Source organism: Rhipicephalus microplus, chromosome X, assembly GCF_043290135.1.
Source record: "Rhipicephalus microplus isolate Deutch F79 chromosome X, USDA_Rmic, whole genome shotgun sequence".
In the NCBI taxonomy this organism is placed as follows: domain Eukaryota; kingdom Metazoa; phylum Arthropoda; class Arachnida; order Ixodida; family Ixodidae; genus Rhipicephalus; species Rhipicephalus microplus.
In genome coordinates this window covers 302058101-302079606 of record NC_134710.1, presented here as the reverse complement: position 1 = coordinate 302079606, position 21506 = coordinate 302058101, and the positions used below count along the sequence as shown (strand labels likewise).

The window sequence follows — 21506 nt, the reverse complement described above, 5'->3', positions numbered from 1 at the left end:
ATTTTTACTATTTTTTCTCTCTTACTAAATATCTTTCTGCAGTTTCCGAAGGGATCTTAAGAGGATGATAATTAAAAAAAAGTGTTTGGTTTGAGGTTATGTAGGAGTAAGTATATTAACGGCATCGTAATTGCTTTGTGTGATTATTTGCAGTACCATTAGCCATCTTGCACCCGGCTAATAACACATGCGCATACGATTGTGCGCTGCACGTCTTTACAAGGTTTCACTGCTTGAAACGAGATGATAAAAAAAAAGGGACAACATGGAAAGTTGATAATAATTGCCTTACAAGAAGACAGCCAAATCAGAGGCATAGTCAGGATTTTATATGGGGGAGGAGGGAGATGCGCAAAATCTATACCTGTATGTGTTTATGTACATATAGACATACAAACTGATTTTTTTTGGTGACCTAATACCCACAACCCACCCTTCTATGGCCATGCCTATAAGCCAAGTGGAAGGACACATTAGACTTTCACACCAAGGTTGCTGTAATTAATGTGCATAGACAAAAGCTAAACTACTTAAGTTGAAGAAACTTTCTGTTGCTGTAGCAACAGAATAAGTTGAACCATTCCATGGGTGCTTTAATTAATAATATAATATGATAATTGGTGGTGCTTCCCAATCCGAAACCACAATATGAATATGACAGACGCTGTAGTAGAGTGGTCCCGAAATTTCGACCACGTGCGGTTCTTTAAAGTGCTCGTAAATCTCGGCACATCAGCCTATGCTATAATGAAAGCTGATCGTGATAATCAGTGGGGATTGTTATCACAATAGAGAGTTAAGGCGGCAGAGCTAAACGCTTAGTTCATACAAAGAGTAAAATTGCTCAAGCTCGTGCACAAGCTTGTAAAACTTAAATTATCAGAGGTTTGCACCTTTGGCTCCATTTGCGTGGCATCACCTCCTCATTGTTATTGCATTTGCTTTCAGCGGACATTGAGACCGTTGTTTGTGATACTCAGGAGAAAGTGGAGTGCCTTATCAGGCAGGCAGAGTTGACGCCTAAGCTTAAAAGGATTGTTGTCATCAAAGATGTCTCGGAAGAAGTTAAAGAAAAAGCCAGGAAGGCAAATGTCATGCTGATGAAGTTTTCAGAACTTGAGGTAAAACTTGATCTTTTTTTATTACTGACACTGCGAAAAAAAATTTAGGCTAACTAAATTGTTGGACTTATACTTTATTATGAAGAAGTATTTATTATGAAGAAGTCTTTATTATGAAGAAGTATACTAAGTTTGGAATTAAGAGAGCTTGAGAGGGAGTAAAGTGAATGAGTATTAGTTTATATATTTAGCAGGTACACATCTAAATTAGAAACAGTGTTTAAATACCTTATAATTCATGCAGAATAGTTGAAAAAGTGCATGCCCATTTATAAAGTAATTTATTGAGGTGCTGATAACAGTTGCTATTGTGAATTCCATAATTACAGTATGCATTACAGAGCGTGGCAAGAAATGGTTATAAGACAGGGTAAATTTTTTTGTTCTTCATATCATTCATGCTACGATCACGTGCAGTTTCAGTGGTCATTAGCACATCATCATGAAGTTTATTAATGTTGATTTTGGAATATATATACAGTCAACTACCAATTTTTCAGACTCTTAGACACTGCAAAATGATCCGAAAAATTGGGCAGTGGGGAAAAACAAATTCATGCTTTTTAATTTCGTCTAGTGGTCAAGTCACCACTCATGTCCGAAATAGCTTCAGTAGCTCCCAGTACACTTATCAGGCATTTTAGTGAGTGCCAAGGCTCTTGTGAATACATTTGGTACGCGCCCTGAACACCGCTTGACTACATGCTGATGCCTGTCGCAAATTTGCGTCTTGTGATGAGCGCTTCCGATACCAGCAAAGCGTGGATTAAGTTGTGGCTCTCTCACATGGGGCGTTTGAAAACCACGATGTGGAACATAATGGCTGTGGCAGAAGAGTGGATCGTCGCACTTTCCTGTATTTGTGTGCACTCTCACGTAAACAATGTGCTACTGTACGAAACCCTATGCGGACGCACACGTGCCGTGTGCAGCCGATCGTTTCTAGTAGTGGACAGCTCGTCGCTGACGTGGCCAACTATGGCACTCCGTCACTGCCGGGGCACTTGTTAACTCTAGCGCACGCCCGCACTTGCCGTGAAGGTGTTGTTATGCACACACAGTTGCTGACCGCACATAGGCACATGTGGCTTTCGTTCCTTTAAACAACGCATCTGTGTGGTGCATGTAGCCATCTCGCACGAAGCGGCACCATGAATGGCAATGCGGCGTGTTTGGGTTGTCGCCAAGTAAAATTTGTGTGGAGTATGTTTATAACTGCCTTGAGCCTGATGCACTACCAAGCAGTTCGCTGGAGATGCTTATCACAAAGAATTGTCTGCTATTCAGTCACACTGGCCTGTTTGCCACCTTCTGCCATCACAGCTTCGTGCTTTCCCAGTGCTTATCCATAAAAACATTGCTGCACTGCGCCGTGATAGTATTTTTGATCTGCCTCACCCCGCAACACGTAAGAATTGCGGCAAAGCCGACTTTCAGACACTGCTACGGTTGCAAATTGATTGACTTGCGAAAACGCTGATTTAAAACTACAAGACGATAGATGCAGCATATTTGTGGCTGTAATTATTGCTGTTTCCTACGAGAAATTTTGAAAAGTTGGAAAAAGTGAACGCCGCAAAGTTTCCGCATCCCAAATTCTGGACATGCTTATATATTGATGGCTATGGGGCCTGTGACTGTTCTGGGTGAGCGTCCGAGTTTTCAACCATCTCCGAAAAAACGGCAGTTGACTGTAATACATAGTCGCAAGTTTTCACAGATTCGCAATGGCATGACGGAGTAATTGTAGGAGAATAACTTGGTTCATTCAGCAGTGGCGATATTTTTGCTCCTTACCTTTTTACACAGATCAATTTGACATCATCATCAGGGATAAGGTACACATCAGGGATAAGGATGCCAGTAGAAAAGAGCATATGTCCAAAACAGCAGTTTGAAGTTAATGCTCTCAGGTTCTTTCTGTGATTTCAGCTTTGATGTCCTCAGTAGAGTTTTATATCATGTACCAAAGGAGAGCATTGAGTAATTTTTTTTTACTCAAATATTTGTTCTTTTTCAGGATCTTGGAGAGAAGAACTTCAGGCATCCTTTGGTAAGGCTGTACAGTTTAAAATTTCACTGAAAGGGTTTATATGGAGTGTTGCTTCATGTGTCTCAAAAAGCTTGCACAAAGGAATCTTAGGATTGAACATTTTCTGTAAAGCATTGTGAGTATCATGTTCTTTGTGAAAAGCATGAAACTTGAATGTTTTACAAACAATGCAAATGAAGCTCTGTAATGAGGGTAATAAAAGTATTGCTTATGTTTTAACGCAAGGGCATGACTACATGATTATTTTTTATTAAACGTGGACCCTCGATAAACCTGCATGTAATTCGAAGGTTGAGGGTCGGGTTTTTACCGGCGGCAAGTTTTTTTCCTCCCTCCTCCAATTGACTTCTTTTTTCCTGCTTATGTCATAATCAAAGCAGTACAGTTCAATATTACAAAAAAAAAAAAATGTCCCTTATGCTTTTCTTGGTTTCATTGTCTGTTGAATTCATTACTCTGTGTCTAAGAAAAATGAGCCCCACAATCTTTCTGTTTTTTTTTACCATTTCATGTCATAACTAGCGCATACCCAATTACGAAACACATTAGTTATCATTCGATGATGACACCTCTGTATGTACAAAGTGCCTCACATGTTGGAGACAATGTAAATACTGCTGAATAGCTGGAATATTCAATCATCTGCATGAGGGAGAAAGAGCGGAGATACAGTAGGCTCCTGATAATACATGTGTAAGGCAGGGGGATACAATCTCCTCAATGCTATTTACCACATGTTTACAGGAGGTTTTCAGAGGCCTAGAATGGGAACAGTTAGGCATAAGAGTTTATAAAGAGTACCTTAGTAACCTGCACTTCGCCGATGACATTGAATTGCTGAGTAACTCAGGGGACGAATTTCAACTCATGATTACGAAGTTAGACAAGGAGAGCAGAAAAGTAGGTCTTAAAATTAATCTGCAGAAAATGAAAGTAATGTACAACAACCTCGGAAGAGAACAGCGCTTTGAGATAGGTAATAGTGCACTTGAAGTTGTAAAAGACTATGTCTACTTAGGACAGGTGATAACCGTGGAGCCGAACCACGAGGCTGAAGTAACTAGAAAAATATAAAGAGTACCTTAGTAACCTGCACTTCGCCGATGTCATTGAATTGCTGAGTAACTCGGGACGAATTGCAACTGATGATTACGGAGTTAGACAAGGAGAGCAGAAAAGTATGTCTTAAAATTAATCTGCAGAAAACGAAAGTAATGTACAACAAACTCTGAAGAGAACAGCGCTTTGTGATAGGTAATAGTGCACTTGAAGTTGTAAAAGACTATGTCTACTTAGGACAGGTGATAACCGTGGAGCCGAACCACGAGGCTGAAGTAACTAGAAGAATAAGAATGGGGTGGAGCACATTTGGCAAGCACTCTCAAATCATGACAGGTAGAGTGCCACTATCCCTCAAGAGAAAGGTATATAACAGCTGCATCTGGCCGGTACTTAGCTACGGAGCAGAAACCTGGAGACTTACAAAGAGGGTTCAGCTTAAATTGAGGACGACGCTGCAAGCAATGGAAAGGAAAATGGTGGGTGTAACCTTATGAAACAAGAAGAGAGCAGAGTGGATTAAGGAACAAACCGGGGTTAAGGATATCATAGTTGAAGTCAAGAAGAGGAAATAGACATGGGCTGGGCATGTAGCACGTAGACAGGATAACCGCTGGTCATTAAGGGTAACCAACTGGATTCCTAGAGAAGGTAAGTGGGTTGGGGGGAGACGGAAGGTTAGGTGGGCAGATGAGATTAAGAAGTTTGCGGGTATAAATTGGCAGCAGCAAGTACAGGACCGAGTTGACTGGCAGATATAGGAGAGGCCTTTGTCCTGCAGTAGATGTAGTCAGGCTGATGATGATGAATTCATACTTGAAGAGACCCCAGGATTTTGTTTGTATATTATCACAAGTTTGAATTATATCTTAATTTCTCGTTAATGACTTGGGGCTGCATTAACATCATAGACAGCCCTGAATGATTTCCAGTAAATCTTTTAGACATCAGCAATCGTATTTTAGTACTCGTTATTATGCAGCTCATGCATGCATGTGTAATGAAGAGATCAAATGCATTGTATTCTGTGAGAGCTGGTAGCCCCTTTCAAGTTTTAGTATACTTTTTTGCATTATACTAGTGTACTGCGGCAAAAGCGACTATAAAAGGGTCTTTGAACGTGGTGACTTATAACCAGACCGTCACTGTTTTTTTTAATTTTTTATACTCAAGATACAGAGAGAAGATGAATGACGGGAGGTTAACCAGACATTGGCATGCAGTTTGCTACCGAGGGGCCGAGAAAATAGGGGCAAGAAATAGGGTGTAGAGCGAGAGAAAAAAAAAAAAAGCAAATGCACAGAAAAGGCATTCTAGCTACAAACATTCAGAAAGGCCCGTTGATCGCAAAAAGCGCTTGCAGGGGATATTGTAAAATTCCTTCCTCTGACAGAGAATGATTATCTAATTTTTTGAGCTCATTGCAAAGGTATAGTCCCTATTTACTATACTGTAGGCAGTCACAAAAATATGTCGGATGGTTTATTTGTTGCTACAGTGGTCAGAGGCTGTGGTGTCGACTATCCCAATGCGAAAGCGTAGGCATTGGTAAATGCAACGCCCAATGACAGCCTACATAAAAGGGTCACGTCTGCTCGGCGAAGCCTCAAAGGAACTTCAAGATTCAATGTAGTGTCAAGCGAGTACAGTCAGGCATGCTTGAAGGGCAGTTGATTCTATTGTGACGCCGTTTGTTGACGAGCAAGCCAGCAGAGCTTCGGTGCAGCATCGGTCCTAGAAAGTGGTAGTTGTTGTTCATTGTCTTCTGCATGGGCAGAGCGGGCAGCTTGATCGGCCGGATCATTGCAGGTGATTCTGCAGTGACTGGGTTACCGCTGAAATGTAATTTGGTGCTCTTTCTCAGTTAGGTGGTATATAACCTCTGCTATCTCTAGTACCACCTGCTCGTGCGACCCACGGCGTAAGGCTGACAGTAGAGACTGCAGTGCTGCCTTCAAGTCGCAGAAAATTGTCCACTTGCGTGTAGGTTGATCAAAGACGAATTGTAACACGGTACGACGGGCTGCCAATTCTGCTGCCGTTTATGTCATTGCATGGGATCTCGCACACACAACTGTCAGTGCATGCAATTTGGTAAGCTTTGACTGCTTGGTGGGCAGAAATTTTTTTTTATGTGTGACTGTTATTGATATAAGAATGCAAATATTCTGTTAGAAGCAACAAAGCAGCAGATATATTCAGGCATGAACAAGCATAAGTATGAATTGATCAAATTTATCCAAGAGAGTTATTTGAGTAAAGCTGTTTTAAAATATTACATTGAAAACATAGTGGGCCAACTAAAATTTTGAAGTTGGTTTGAGTTTACCGAAAGTTTGAACTATTGGAGCTTGAGTGATTGAGAGTCTATTGTATTGGTTAGATAAAAGTGATAGCGCAGGGCAGGTAATTAGTTAGTTTTACTCATAGGATGGGTATGATTTGTGCTTTTGCTCACAAAAGTGTGATTATAATCAGGCATTCATTGGCAAGTGAATCGTTTTTTTTTTTTTCAACCTGTTATGACACTTCTCCCAGATGTGTAGGGCAGCTTGAAACTCTGACATCTTCTTTATCCAGTTACAGTGTACTCATCAGTGCACTTAGTAACGAGTTGTAGCCCAGCCAAAGTACACTGACCATGTTGTCCGGCTTGTCACGCATGTGTTGTTGAAAGTATGTGGAATGATGCTGAAGCACAAGTGCAAATTTCCTGAAAAGCATGAAAAATAGTTTTCATTCGTTTGAACAAAATGGGGAACAAATGTTTCTGTCTCCAAATCCTCACTACCTCCCTGTTTGGCATCTGAGAAGTCTTCACTTTATAGTAGGTATGTGTAGTCTTAGCAATAGCACAAAGCAGTGTTGCTGTATTATCTTATTAGTTTTATATAATGACACTTGAGCCTTAACTCTTAAATTTTGACATTGGCTCCTGTGGCCACCTGCAAAATCCTTGGACAACTTGAATTTACCTGTAATGTTGTCTATATTAATGGACCAGTTGGCATTAGGATGAACAGCTGACAGATGGGGCATAATTGAAGATCACTGGAACAGGCTTTTCATCTGCAATGGGTATGAAACAGCCGGGTGATGATAAATTTTATTTTTGGACAGGGGTGTTTGTGCAAATCACAGTAAGCTGCTACAAAGGAAGTTTTTGAGTGACAAAGCACTCACGCAAGTTGTCACATGAACACTTACTGTATTGCAACTTACTGTCACATACCTGTGTTCAAAGGTTTCTGTCTATGGGTAAGTTTTTGCAGGTATTAAGTGCATTTTTCAAGTTTTTTCTGATGCTGCGGGCCAAAGCTTTAGCAATCATGTGCTCTTCTAATGCTTCAACATCTTTCTTCTTGTTTTAATTTTAGCCGCCACACACAACTGACCTGGCCACAGTGTGCTACACTAGTGGCACAACAGGTAATCCCAAGGGGGTCATGCTGACACACCTCAACATCATCTCGGATCTCTCTGCCGTCATGCGCCAACTGGTGTGTCTTTTAATTGTTCTTTGCTCAAACAGCTCACAAGTTTATGAAATGCTGACATAATTTGTATTTGCTTTTTTTTGTCGGATTAGTGTATCTCAATAGTGCCTGATCGTAACTAGGATTTTTGCGCAGTGCTTTTTGATTCTTATGGTTTAGCACAAGTCTTCTTCCATCCTCTCTTGGCATACATTCGTTCTAGTGAAATGGTTTAGAAAATGTAATGTATAGGAACATTCAGCATCACATCCTCTGTTAAAAGACTGACTACTAGGCTGAACATGTCGCAAGTTGCTGGTGGAAGTAGAAAGACTGACAGAATTAAAGGGGTCATGAAATGGTCGCTTTACAACGACAATGCGGCACCAACGGCAGCCACATGCGCTAACTGTATCATCAGCCCGAGTGGACCTGCATAGAAGCTTTGCCTATCGAGAAACGCGGAACTCTATGGCATATCGAGCACGCGCAAAAGGCGCATCTGCCATACGCGATCCGCGTCCCACAAGGACGCTGCTTAATATGACGTCAGAGTTCAAGTTAGCGCTGATTGCGTATGACAAAGGCGCTGATGAGCGTCCCAGTTGCACGCACTCGCAAGTACCGAAAAGTTCCGCGTTCCTCGATAGGCAAAGAATTACTTATGATGACGTCACCTAGTTGGTGCGCATGGACGCCCGTGGCTTCGCATTGTCGCTTTAGAGCGAGCGTTTCACGACCCCTTTAAGCATTCTTTTCAAAATTTGAATAGGACCTGCATTTTTAAATTGAATTTGAAAGTCGCAAAAGCTGACACATTGCAAAAACTTGTGGGTGCTGTGGAACTGCGAGAATTAGTCGTCGGGATTGCTGTGCGAAGTCTGCTGTTGCTTAGGCACACCACAATCAGTCCATAAAATTACAGTCTAGATTTTATTAGGCACTACTATTTCGTTATATGCTACTAATGAAATAAAGGAATTTGGCACCGATAAGCTGGTACTATGGAACTCAAAACCCATGTAAGCTGCGGTACATGCACATGTGTGACGCACCCCAGCTAGGGCATGAACACAAATTGGCACAATAGTGGCTTTATTAACGGGGGCTGATTTGTTTACTGATGTATGAATGCTGTCACACTAGCCTACCCTTGTTTGCATATGCATTGCATGTACAATTTGATCAGCACCTCATATTGTGAAATTGTGATAAAAAGGATTTCATGGTATTCTTTACCTTAAACTTTCTGTTGCACTAGACGAAAAAAAAAAAAAAACTAGTGCCATAAAAATTATTTCTAAGTTCCTTTTAGTATGTTGCAACAGCACAGGTCTGGTACGTGCGATAGTCCATGAAAAAATTATAACATCATTATTTTTCGGTGAATAATTTTCTTGTACTCGAAGCTGTTACTGCAGCTCTGAAATAATGGTTGATTTCACGAATGATTTTTGTGGTAATAAACAGTTCAAATGTTAAATTCCTTTTTTATTTATGAAAGATTTTTGAAAAGATCGTAGCTTAATTTCATTGACAGTTTTTTTTAATTGTATATCGTGATTTTTGTATGTTCCAGGGGGATGTTGCTCCTAATGGCGACGATGTGATGCTGTCATTTCTCCCCCTGGCCCACATGCTTGAAAGGTGTTGTGAGGCAAGTATTCAAAATGGAGAGAAATGCATAAACTTATTTTTTAGTAATGCTATCAGTTTACTTTCACCAGCTTTCTCCTGCAACCATAGGAAGCTTGTTGTTTATTATCAAATATTTAGGTTAATGCAACTTTTCTTGGGTATCAAAGAAAGAATAAGCCTAAAACTTATTACTCAATGCCAACATTGCAACTTATAGCTACAGTCTTTGGCTGAGGCCTCCTCAGTTCAGAAAGTTGTACCAGAATTCATTTGTGTATCTGCTGTGTGGCAAGAACATTGTGTTCTAGGTACATGCAATAAAATTGTAGTATTCAATAAAATTGTAGTATTTATTATTATAAAAATGTAAGTTTGTATGCAGGGATATGGCATGAAACATGACGAAAACAAAAGGTGATAGCATATGAGAACAGTGGTATAATGCAACACACATGAACAAATTAAGGCTTTCAAGAATTGCACTTTTTTAAATTAGTGGACAGAAGGGAGGATCAAACCTATTGCATCAAGCTGCCACAAGATCAATGTTTATGTGAAATTAATATTTGCTTCTTATTTGTGCACTTCTTGAAAGCAGCAAACTGTGTGTAGAAATAACTTATTATGCTTTATTTAACATCTTGTATTATGGATATAATGTGTTAGGTACATTGAGTGGTTGGTTAAGCTTCACACAGCAGAACGGAGCAAACTCAAGTTCGGGAGTTACAATTGGTAAGTTATTTATTTAGATAAAAAGGATTTAAAAAATGTCACAGCTTTGCCGCAAAGGTGAAGCATTGAACAAGATAGCACCAAATTGGAAGGTTGCGCGTAGAATTGTAAGCAGATCGAAACGTGCCCTGCGTTTCTCACGCACAAATGATGCACGAAATGCACTCACAAGTACAGATGAATGCGAATAAGCGTCTCAGTTGTTACTTCGCTGTGTCTGAAAAGCGGGCCCTTTTCGCAAGTGGAGACTGTGCAAGGATTGCAGTGACCTTTGTGCTCCAGGTAACTAGAACTGAATTGTTCCAGTGAAGAAGGCCCAAGGCGGCGTACGATTCTCCCCACCATGAGATGGCGAGCGCACGCATCAGCGTCTACCCTCCCTCTCCACGGGGCAAATTACAGGTGTTAGATGAAAGTGCGTGCAAGCAGTCAGTCTGAATAAGCGGTAGTCAATAGTGTAAGATTTGTCAGAAAACTATGGACCATCTCCCCGAAGGGAACCCTGATGGGATGTGAAGTAGCAGTGATGCACACGGCGTTGACCCAGTTGAAACGGGCGTCTATGTAGGTGCTGGAAGAACGGTTTGAAGCGAAACTGGGTGTAGCGCTTACTGGAGTAAATGTTTGTTTGAAATGAAACACAAAGACATGGAAGGAGGGACGTTACCTGCGCGCCATCTCTATTCTCAAATGCAATCAGCGTTCCTGACTTGCACCTCATCAGTGTCGTTGGTCTTTCACTGCCGACACCTGTATTCAGCTTCCCTGGCTCGCACCTTATCGGTGTTCCAGGCGTGACGTCGCCATTTGCGGACACGATTGGCTTCGCTTTGCTGGCACCAATGCCGCGAAACCACGGCGTGCAAGCACACGGAGCGCGGCTACCTGCGGCTTCTTGCTGGCAGATAGAGAGAGGCGGCGCGGGTGAGGAGATGTTGACGTGAGGAGTGGGCTCGATGGTTGTGAGCAGTGGAGAGGGTGAAGCAAGAGAGATGACACGCGGCAAATGGTGACAGGCTAAGGAGAGAGTGACGTCACGCACGCACACTGTGAGGGAAGGCGTAGCCTACTTGGCACCGCCCCAGTGCGGAGGAACAGGGTTACACAGGCTAGTCAAAGAGCTGCTTTGCATCTAAAAATAACCATTGTTCCACAAGTGCCCAGGAAGGCCCGTTAACACACTGCTGCACATATGCATGTTAGCTTGCGAGTCATAATGTTGACTAGCACAAAACTGCTACTATGGTTGCCAGTTTTCAATTTATGTGCTGGAGTGACTTAACCAGTGTGGCTGGCATGGAATAAGACATTTCTTAGAGATGTGCGCTGGTGTACTTGCAGTTTTAGGCCTTATTCACTATCAAGCATGAAGATGCACAGCCATAGTGATTTAGTGAGGATCCACACATGATTCTTTTCATGTCCAAAGGCTAGTGGTGTATATTGGACACATGAGCATGCTTCTGCCAGTGTCTGAGCTTGGACTGCCGTAGGCAAGCAGATGTGCCAAACCCATGTGACAATATCAGTTGCTTGTTTGCCTAATGACAAGGATGCAGAGTGCTTGTGCATTCAACATAAATGTGTGTATAACAAGTAATAAAAATTCACATATTATAAGTCATGATGCAACTTTTATATAAATTTTGCATTGAGGTGCACTTTTAAAAGTATTTACAATATAATTTCATCACTGTAATTAAGAATTGGTATTCAGAAATTTTTCAAACTTTAGGTAAACTTTATGTGCTTTATATGCTAAACTTTATGGCACCGGAGAATTTTCAAGCTTTTAGCTAAATTTTATGTGCCTCTGGGCCGGCCATGTATTTCAGTAGCAAATTCAGCGACTCTTTTTCAACCTGATGCACCAAGAAATTTGCATCACATTTTGAAGAGCACTCCTTTTTTTTTTTTATAAGAGCTTCATTGCTTACATGATGGTCACCCCTACACTGTGCACTACCTACCCAGATGGCAATCTACATGATCGGTGGCAAAGTTGGCTTCTTCAGTGGCGATATCAAGGAACTTGGCGAGGACATGAAGGCCCTGCGCCCGACAATCAGTCCCACAGTACCCCGCCTGCTGAACAGAATTCATGACAAGGTGTGTTGTTGGCTTTCTGACTTGCATTCTGGTACCAGGTTAGTGTCCCGTACTACCAAATGCATGCACGTTTTCCCTCTGAGCACTTGCATTCATTTCACATACCAAAAATCTGCAGCTGGTTTGTAGAACATTCTAGACATTGTAGAAATATCTCTTATTCCCAAAGGTGATCTCTGCCTGCAGCGGCAGCTTCATCAAACGTACGCTGCTGAACATGGCCCTCAAGAGCAAGGAATCTGAGCTCCAGAAGTAAGTGATGATGTGGTTTATAGTCATCATGGCTACATTGAATGCTGTATTTAATAGTATGTTATTTAGCAGGCACACAAAAAAAAGTAAAAAAAGATTATCAGTTGATCGTAAATGCTGTGGCACATTTGTGCTTTGTCTTGGGTGCTAATTCGTCTGTGCGTTAATGTGACTAAGTTAAAATAAGACTGGGCAATAGACACCTTAGAAAAAAACGTAAATGAGCTTTACTTTCAGGGGGTTAATCCAAGCCAAATTATGCTTGAAAGCTCTCCATGTCCCTTGTAAACCAATGCTTCTACAATAGAAGTGTGGCAGCTTGGGCTAGTTGGTATGACATGACAATAGTTATAGCGCGAGAATAGAGCAACGACAAAGAGGTGTGTCCTTCGTGTCTTTTTTGCCTCTTTGTCGTCGCTCTGTTCTCGCGCTATTACTATCATCAGGCTTCTACTATGTCATTGCTCTAAATTTTGGCATTTCATGGTATTCTGTGGCTGATGTGTTATATCAGCTTTAGCGCTGTAACAATCTCATCTAGTTATCTCTGGCTGAAATTGCAACTTCATAAAACATACCATAAAAACTGGATTATGGCTCAGACCGGAATATAGGACGACCCCCGCAACTTTGAACCTCAAAAAAAAAAAATTAAATTGCAAAGTATCGTGGTGCATTCTTATCTTTATAAATACGCAACGCAATCAGCTGCACTGTGGTGACGTTTCTTTTTATTTCGACACTAATCTTATGTAGTTAAATGTCGCAAGGCCACAAAGTGCTGTCACACAGACTCGTCCGAACTTAAGTCCAACAACGTTTGTTTCTCACTAGTTATGTGCCAGAGTGCATCATCCTCCGTTCCATCAAATGCATTGCTGATGCAGCATTTGCGGTAAGACTTGCGCACTATCTCTTCCGGGAGAGATTTCCAAGTTGAGAACACCCAGCCACGAACGGTAGCGAGCGGTGGACGTCGTAGGTGGCCAGCGGGGGTCTTGGGATTGTAGCCCAGCATCCACTCATTGCAGAGCTCACGCATGCGATCTTTGAAGAGTTTATTGAGCACTACGGCCAGTGGCTGGAGGATTGATGTTAGTCCCACAGGGATCACAACAAAGTCCGTCTTGCCATCGGACAGAGCTCTCTTTACATCGGCCATGAGGTGGTCTCGAAATGAGTTGAGCACCAACTTGCTCGATCGCTGAAAAAGCACACTGGGTCGCCGATTCGACATGAGCTAGATCCACTCAAGCATGAGAGACCCATTCATGAACCTTTTTAAAAACTATAGTCTTTCTTGGGGACCTTCGACAGAAAAATTTTGGTCTGTCTGTCTACCTGTACATTTGTCCGTTTGTCTGCCCTTAACGATACCTCAAATGGCCGACCCCATCCGCAGCGCCCACCAATATTGCTCAAGCTTTAGCATTCATACTTGTGCGATTGTCAATTAAAAAGCAATCATTGGGCATATCTTAGGTACCATAACAACACGTCGATGTTTTGTATGTGTGCCTTTATACTAGAAAAAGCAAACACAAGTAGTTCTAAGGACCATAGCGTTAAACAAGCTGCGCCGACAGTGCAATGCAGTGCTCAAAAAGGCAAGTGTTACCAACGCTTCGCTAAAACGACACCGTGGTCGCACCTGCCCGTCACTTTGCGTTCTACACCTTATTCCCTTTGAGAATGGCACGCATCTTTCTCCGCAGGCGCGCAGGCCTTCCTTCGTTTTCGAAGATAACTGCCAGATGGCGCTCGTGTCTAACGTGCCTCAATGCGCTCGTTCGCCTCCGCTGCATGCTCGAGGCACTCCAACGCAACGCCTCCAGAATACCATTCACCGATTTTCTTGTGCAGAACATCAAATAAATGTTTTCTTCACTTTCTCCAGAGGCAAGACTATCGTCTTTCGACGGCATTTGCACTGTAACATGCAGATTCGGGACCAATTTTTTTTCTTTCACTCACGAATAACGTGCTGGGGAAAGTCTGCTCTTGGTAGCCCTTTTTCTTGAAAATGATATAAGGGGACAGCTTCTTTCCATCGGCTATGCACGCGAGCATCACTGCAAATTGTGAATGTTCGTTGCTCGTTATCAAGAGCTTCGCTTGCTTGGATCTTTTAGCGGTCACAATCCGGTTCGAAGGCATATAGAACCAGATCGGAGTTGTCCATGTGTCCCATCATGTAACAATGCTGTCTACGAAGCTCGATGACGAAGCGCTGATACTCAACCAGCTTGTTATCGAAATCTTCAGGCAGTTTTTGGTACAGGAAAGTACGCCGCATCAGTGGCGTTGCCGCCCTTCCGGCTCATAAATTTGCGCATCCACAATGGTGAGCCCTTCAATTGCGCCCTAGTAAGCTCAAAGTCCCACGCTATCTCGATAGCTTTCACGCGGATGCACTCCACTGTGATGGACAGCGACTTTGCATGCAGCTCCTGGATGAATTCGGCGAGTAGCGTTTACACTAGCGTTTCCTGTTCGAGGTGGGCTGCAGTTCGTCCTCGAAACAAACTTTTTTTTGGTTTTGGTTGCTGCAGAATGTGACTGCTTTTGGCTCCTCCAGTATCGGACACTTGTCTCCAATGCACCCAATTCCCATTGTGCCGTCAGGTTGCTGTGCAGTTCGGCATGCTCAATAACTTTTTTATTAAAGCCTATCGTAAACTGCCATAGACTATTACTCATTTTTGAAGGAAATAGAAAAAAGAAAACAGCAGACTGACAAAGATAACCGAAGCAAAGTAGCGCTGCACTGCAGGCCTTGCCTAGCCTTGCCCACTGGCACCGCTGCTGATACTCGCAATGGCAATGGAGGCTTTTGACTTTAGTTGCCCATTCTTGCTGAACTTCCACATTTTTTTCTCTACTAATTCTTGGTATATAAAATGAGGGTTGACTTTTCATAGCATATATAAAAAAAATTGACTAATATTCTGATTTTTACGGTATGCACTTTAACATGGTACAGTAAGCACTGGCTGACATGCCACCTTGTAGTAAATATCAATGGAAGTGGCATTTGGGCATTGTTTTTACCCTGGGTGTAAAATTATATTCTGTAAAGTCAATTGTCCCTTCTGAGTTGCTGTATGCATGAAACTCTTGGCTTATTGTGTGAGCCAGTTACACATTATCTTGCAGCATTCTATTTCAGCTTTATGGATAGCAAGAAAGTGAAGTGCAAACATTTAGTGTGTGTACGAACTTATGATGTAGGCAAATCATAACTAGGTTTTGTATTTTTAGGCCACACTGCCTTCCTTCTATCTATTCGGTAATGGCTTTCAGGAATGGCACTCACTTTTTGGATACATGGTTGTTAGAATTTTGTTCCATGTTTTGCAGTGGTTAAGCCTAACTGTGACACCTATATGTTGGTGGGTGGTAACTTGGATCACGTTATCATTGTTAATTGCTTCTTTTTTAAGCAGAATATGTGGCAAGCTTTTGCTTGCAAAAGTGAAATCGCCTTGGCCCTGGCCTTGAAAACTGTGCTTCTTGGTCTTATGGGTTTGAATACGGTGTTGCAAAATTTAAGTGTTTATTTTCTAGTTGATGCTAAGATTAATGGGGTAACTGGTTATTTTTTACTGGTGTTGGTTACATTGTACATTTTTTAAGATGATCTGTACTGCATGATGGCAATGTGAATATTTTTCCACATCTGCTGGAGTGACACTGCAGACACCATTAAGACCTTCATGCCACAGAGTGCTGTGGTCTGTTATTTACTTTTATTTACCACACTAACACGGTCACTAGGCACAGTCAGTTGCTCAGTCGGTTCAGAGTTCAGGAGGCAGGTCACTGCTTCTCGCAGCGGCCCCAGTTACGACCAAGTGTGCTGTGCTCAAATCAGCCAATGGCTATATGATGGCTGTGAGGAGAGATTTTTGTGCTTGTAGTGTCATTCGTCGAAAGAAGAGACAGCAATTTTTGGCTAACCTTGAGAATATATAGTGAATTCCAGGCCGTGTACTGCGCTAAAATATTCGGGCTTGCAGGATCTCAGGAGCCTCAACTATGCCGATTGGCCATGTTTTCTGATTATGCTCAAGTGCCCCTTTAAAGCCTCTGTGTTGCCTATTATCTTTAGTATCTAAGGCCATGGCTTCTGATGTGGGACTCGTGATAATACAATAGACTCTCAGTAAACGGAACCTGAAGGGACCGGGAAAATGTGTTCCATTTAACAGAAGTTTCGTTTACTGAGAGGTGAACATAGGTGCAGAGTACAAGCCCAAAACCAAGCATTGTAGAGTTTTGTTTAAGCAGTAGTTTCGTTTAATAGATATCCATTTACTGAGAGTCTACTGTACGTAGATAAAATAGTGATAGCCCCCTTCTCACTTCGAGCAGCTACACAAGTTTTGCTATGTGGCTGTCAATCATACAGCCCAGGCTTCAGGCGTCATGTGATGTAACCAGTGTGGTCATTCAAATGAAGCAGCGGATGTATATGAGCCTGTTTTCTATTTTGCTTAACAAAAAAAGGAAACCATGCCAGTTGCACTGCAAAACAGCCGTGAACACTACAGTCTTAAGGCTAAGGCCAAATGATCATGTAGCCCACAACTGGCATGAAGCGACGTCTCTTGCATGTTTCAAAGGATTTGCATGCTTTCTTTACAAAACTGATGTAGTGCAGTGGGAAATTAGTGTGTATGAAAACAGCTACATACATGAATGCCATCGCACCATGAGCCACCAATAAAGTGCCCTGTGTGCTTGTTAATGTCGTTTCCAAAGCCTTGTGTTGGCTTGCAGAATTACTTAATTGATCCCCGTACACGTGTTTAACTGTGCTCATGAGCATAAATTATCAGTGCTCTGCATGCTCTGTCACTGCGAGTCCACAAACTGTGCTAGATGACAAGTCTTCAATGCTGCTACTGCATAGGTCTCTTGCTAGCTGAAGGCACCTGATGCGCAGATACAATGCGTGATGACTTTGTGAAATGCGAAACTTTTTGCAAGTTTTGTTGTCGGAGCCATAAATTAAGGGATAGCAGGGGTAAAATGGAAGCAGGTTGCCTTTGTTTGTTCTGACCCCTGACGGAACCCTAAAGTGCTCTTTATGAATCCCAGTTCGTGAGCCCATGCTATAGTTTTCATGGCTTTTAATGGGAAAATTAAAATAAATGTAGTAACTATGTAGCCTGACATTTTTTTTGCTTTTTATGCTGTGTTAACACAAGATCTGTTGTTACCTTCCACTAGAATACAAGGCGTCTCTCTAGTGCTTGCAGTGCCATGCGACTTATTTAAACTTCTACTTCCTTGGTGCCGTCCTGGTTGTCTATTCAGCGTGTCGGAAGTGTGGAAGCACTAAGACACAACACGAAAACACGACAAATAGGGCAGCCCATTAGAGAGCGAGACAAAAATGTGTTTAGACCACTAAAAGCATTTCCAATCATTAACAATAGCGATGAGTCCACCCTGGCATCTAGTCCCTGTGCAAACAGGATGACTTTAAGTAACAAAAACTGGCATCGCAGTCTGCACTATTGTTGAATGCATCAGAACCAGTTTTTAACACCTGAACATAAAAAATACAGATCTTGGAGGTTGTGTTTCTGGTGCCAAAACTTGAAACTGCATCATAGACGTTGCCCTCACTGCTTCTGGTGGCTAATTAGCTAATCAAGCCACCAAGCAGACTAGCCAAGCTGCGTGAAAAGTCAACATGACCATTGGGCTGTCACAGATGGCCAGTTTGCAAGGTACAGTGCAGGAATGGCCGCTCTGTTGTGAGGCAACAGTAGGGCTCAACAGTGTACATGTGTAATTCTAGTATAATAGTCATGCCATTAGTTAACAGGTTGTTAGACTTATCTGGGGTATGCTGTTGCTGCAGAAAAGATTCCTTAATTTGCTTAAAAAGATCTTTTGTTTGTTTGTGCATTCACAGCTTTATTGTGCGACGAAACAGCCTTTGGGATAAGCTGATCTTCAAGTCGGTCCATGAAAGCATGGGAGGCCGCCTTCGGCTCATGGTAGTTGGCTCTGCACCATTGGCACCAAATGTGATAACATTTGTTCGGTGTGCTTTGGGTTGTGTGGTGAGTGTGAATATATTGTGTAGAAGATTATTTTGTGGCTGACCTGGGGTTATGCTGTAAGCCTTCCATAACTTTTATTTATTTTATAGAGCATTCATGTATACTAACTCAATTCTGCAGTTTGTGAAGCATTCTGAAGTTTATTAGCCAACTGGGTCATAAAACTGATTTCTGCCTAACATTTGGACAGCTGTAAAGCTGTCTCAGTGTTCTACCATTCTCATGCATGTTGTTAACAGTTGTGGCATGTGAAAATGCTGATAATTTACACAGTTTTAATGTTCTCTTAATTTTAGATTGTGGAGGGCTATGGTCAGACGGAGTGTACTGCACCTTGTACTCTGACATTTCCTGGCGACTACAATGCGGGTAAGGGAACATCATGCACAAGATTTTCGAAGGGTCTCTCTGCAGCGGCTTTAACTGTTGTGACATCAGGGAAGGCATCAGTGCAAGTTTTTGAATGTGCCTTGTGCAAATGGAGTTACTTAAATTCTGAACACAGAGGTTCAGGGGAGCGAAAGGCACTTGTTTGTGTAGCCCATCGCAAGGCATAGCGCAGCGTCAACTATATTGCCGATAAAATGCTGCCTCAGACATGTAAACTGTTTATGGAGCTCCTCTTAGCATTGTCCTGTGTTTTTTAAAGGTCAACCTAGCACAGAAGAAACTTACGAAGGAAAAGATGCACTCACCGAATAAAGCTATGAAATAGAATTCGACTCTGACATACTGAAGCCATGACCCCTTGGTCATAATTTCACTGAATACATGCATATTGTGTATCAATTGCATAGCACAGTGAACATGCATAGTGCTTGGTTGATTTCTTTATGCCCACTATTATATTGAAGTAGTCCAGTGTTCAATAGAAGTGCATGAGAATATGTATTTTTTTTTTATTCAGCGAATGGATGTTTCGATAGACTTTCTGTGTGTCATCTCATTAAGCATTGATGTTGGCATATTGTGTGGTGCCATACTCTCACAAAGTACCTAATTTCAGAGACTGTGGTATTGGTAGCTTTAAAAGAATTGAATGTTGAGTAAGTTGGTGTTTGGATGTAAAGCCATCGTTACTAGCGCAGCGAGACAAGACAATGGAAAGGAACAAATGCAGGCACAACAATGCCTGTGTTTGTCTCTTTCTTTCTGTTGTCTTCCTTAGTTGCAGTGGCATCATTCTTGGCCTTTAGATGGTGCCTCCGTCTCATCAGTGAAAAGGCTTTTCTGTTTGATCTTGTCCTGGAGGCAATGCTTGGCATGACTTATATAAGGAAATGTGGTGAATTGGCAGTGTGTGATAAATGCATGTGTATTGAGAGGTAGTTTGAGAAAATTGAAAGCTTGAAAAGCATGTGGTCTCCTACCTGCATACAGGCTTTTTATGGGTTATGCAAAAATATTTGACTGAATGTTCTTTACTGTGTTTTCTGCTGAAAAATTAGGTTGATATACTATGTTAGAATGAGGTAGGCTTTTACTGTATAGTATTTTATTTAGAGAACTGAAGTAAGTGTCATTGTTTTCTTTGTGTTTTTTGGAAGTCTAATTTTCGTTAAAAACAGGTCATGTGGGACCTCCCATTGGAGCCTGCAATGTGAAACTAGTGGACGTTCCCGACATGGAGTACTACGCAAGCAACAATGAAGGAGAGGTAAGAGCTCTTACTATTGTTCTTCAGTACCGACTGCTTAGCCCATGCTAGCACTGCATGTTTAAATATATGTGGCGTGATAATGCGTTGCATTCACAAAAATTCCTAAAGACAATACTGTTTCTAATATGGCAGGAAAACTGCTTCAGAAAGCATGGCACATGAAGAGAAGATGCAGGTGATCACAGGGTGTCTTGTGATTGCCTCTATCTCCTTTTATAATTCGTCCCACCGCGGTGCTCTAGTGGCTAAGGCACTCAGCTGCTGACCTGCAGGTTGCGGGATCGAATCCCGGCTGCTGCCGTTGCATTTTCGATGGAGGCGAAAATGCCGTAGGCTCGTGTGCCCAAATTTCGGTGCACGTTGAAGAACTCCAGGTGGTCGAAATTTTCGGAGCCCTTCTCTACGAGATCTCTCATAATCATATGGTGGTTTCAGGACGTTAAACCCCACATATCAATCAATCAACCTTTTCTAGGCCTTCATATTCACTGGCATCTCATTGAACTGATCAAACAGCCTCTTGAACAGTCTAGCAGAAGGACGACGCGGTTTTTGTCGGCAGTGGCAGACTCTAGCAGAGATTATAAATGATCAGGCAAGCTAGTGATTATAGCATTTTTAACGACTGTAAATATAAATAAAGCCCTGCGGGCGACCACTCTTTGATTGCTGTTTACAGTTGCATCACTTTGTGTTGTAATCGTAATAAACTTTTTTTTTTCTCGTCGAGACCTGTAGTACCCCCCTCGTGTTATATTTGGGGTCGCATTACTCACGTGCAAGTACGGAAGTACCGAAGTGTCACAGTTTACTAGACAGAAATATTTCACTGTATTGGGACCAGGATTGTAAATTAAAGATTATTTCAAGCAGAAGTAAAGCCTGTTGCATAACCAATGAGCAACAGGGCTGCAGGTAGACACCTAATGGCATGCCAAACTTCATTTATCACTGTGTTGCTAAAATGCTGCATTCACACAATACTTAATACTTCTCATGTCTGGGATGAGACTTAGTGCATTTTACTATAGAGTATCCTAATATACACTAGAGGGAACTCTGGCGCTAGTGTCTATGGGAGCTGCAATGCACAGCGCTTTAGCGAGCATGGGAATGATGGGTAGTACACAGAATTGTCTAATCTTCGTACTTCTAGCCTGCATCTGGCTTCGTGTGCGTTCGTGTGGCTTGGAGCTGTTTTCTCACGAAACAAAAATCGGCAAATGTTCAGGGGTTGTGCTTCACCACCTTATTTTTTAGGCTTACCTTTTTAAATCGGGTCACAAAGGTCAAAAGGGTTCGTTCTTTCCTTCGAAACAAAAC

The 21506-nt window shown here is 42.0% G+C and overlaps 1 protein-coding gene across 1 annotated transcript in view; it reads left to right on the top strand.

Annotated features, from left to right (window-relative positions):
* Nucleotides 1-21506, top strand: part of LOC119161336 (long-chain-fatty-acid--CoA ligase 5) — a 166361-nt gene that overhangs the window by 116391 nt on the left and 28464 nt on the right. The window contains exons 7-15 of the mRNA XM_075876628.1: nucleotides 949-1121; nucleotides 3142-3174; nucleotides 7611-7733; nucleotides 9289-9366; nucleotides 12057-12191; nucleotides 12361-12443; nucleotides 18373-18523; nucleotides 18820-18892; nucleotides 20092-20180. Coding sequence (XP_075732743.1) covers nucleotides 949-1121; nucleotides 3142-3174; nucleotides 7611-7733; nucleotides 9289-9366; nucleotides 12057-12191; nucleotides 12361-12443; nucleotides 18373-18523; nucleotides 18820-18892; nucleotides 20092-20180 — 938 coding nt within the window. The remainder of the gene's footprint in view (nucleotides 1-948; nucleotides 1122-3141; nucleotides 3175-7610; nucleotides 7734-9288; nucleotides 9367-12056; nucleotides 12192-12360; nucleotides 12444-18372; nucleotides 18524-18819; nucleotides 18893-20091; nucleotides 20181-21506) is intronic.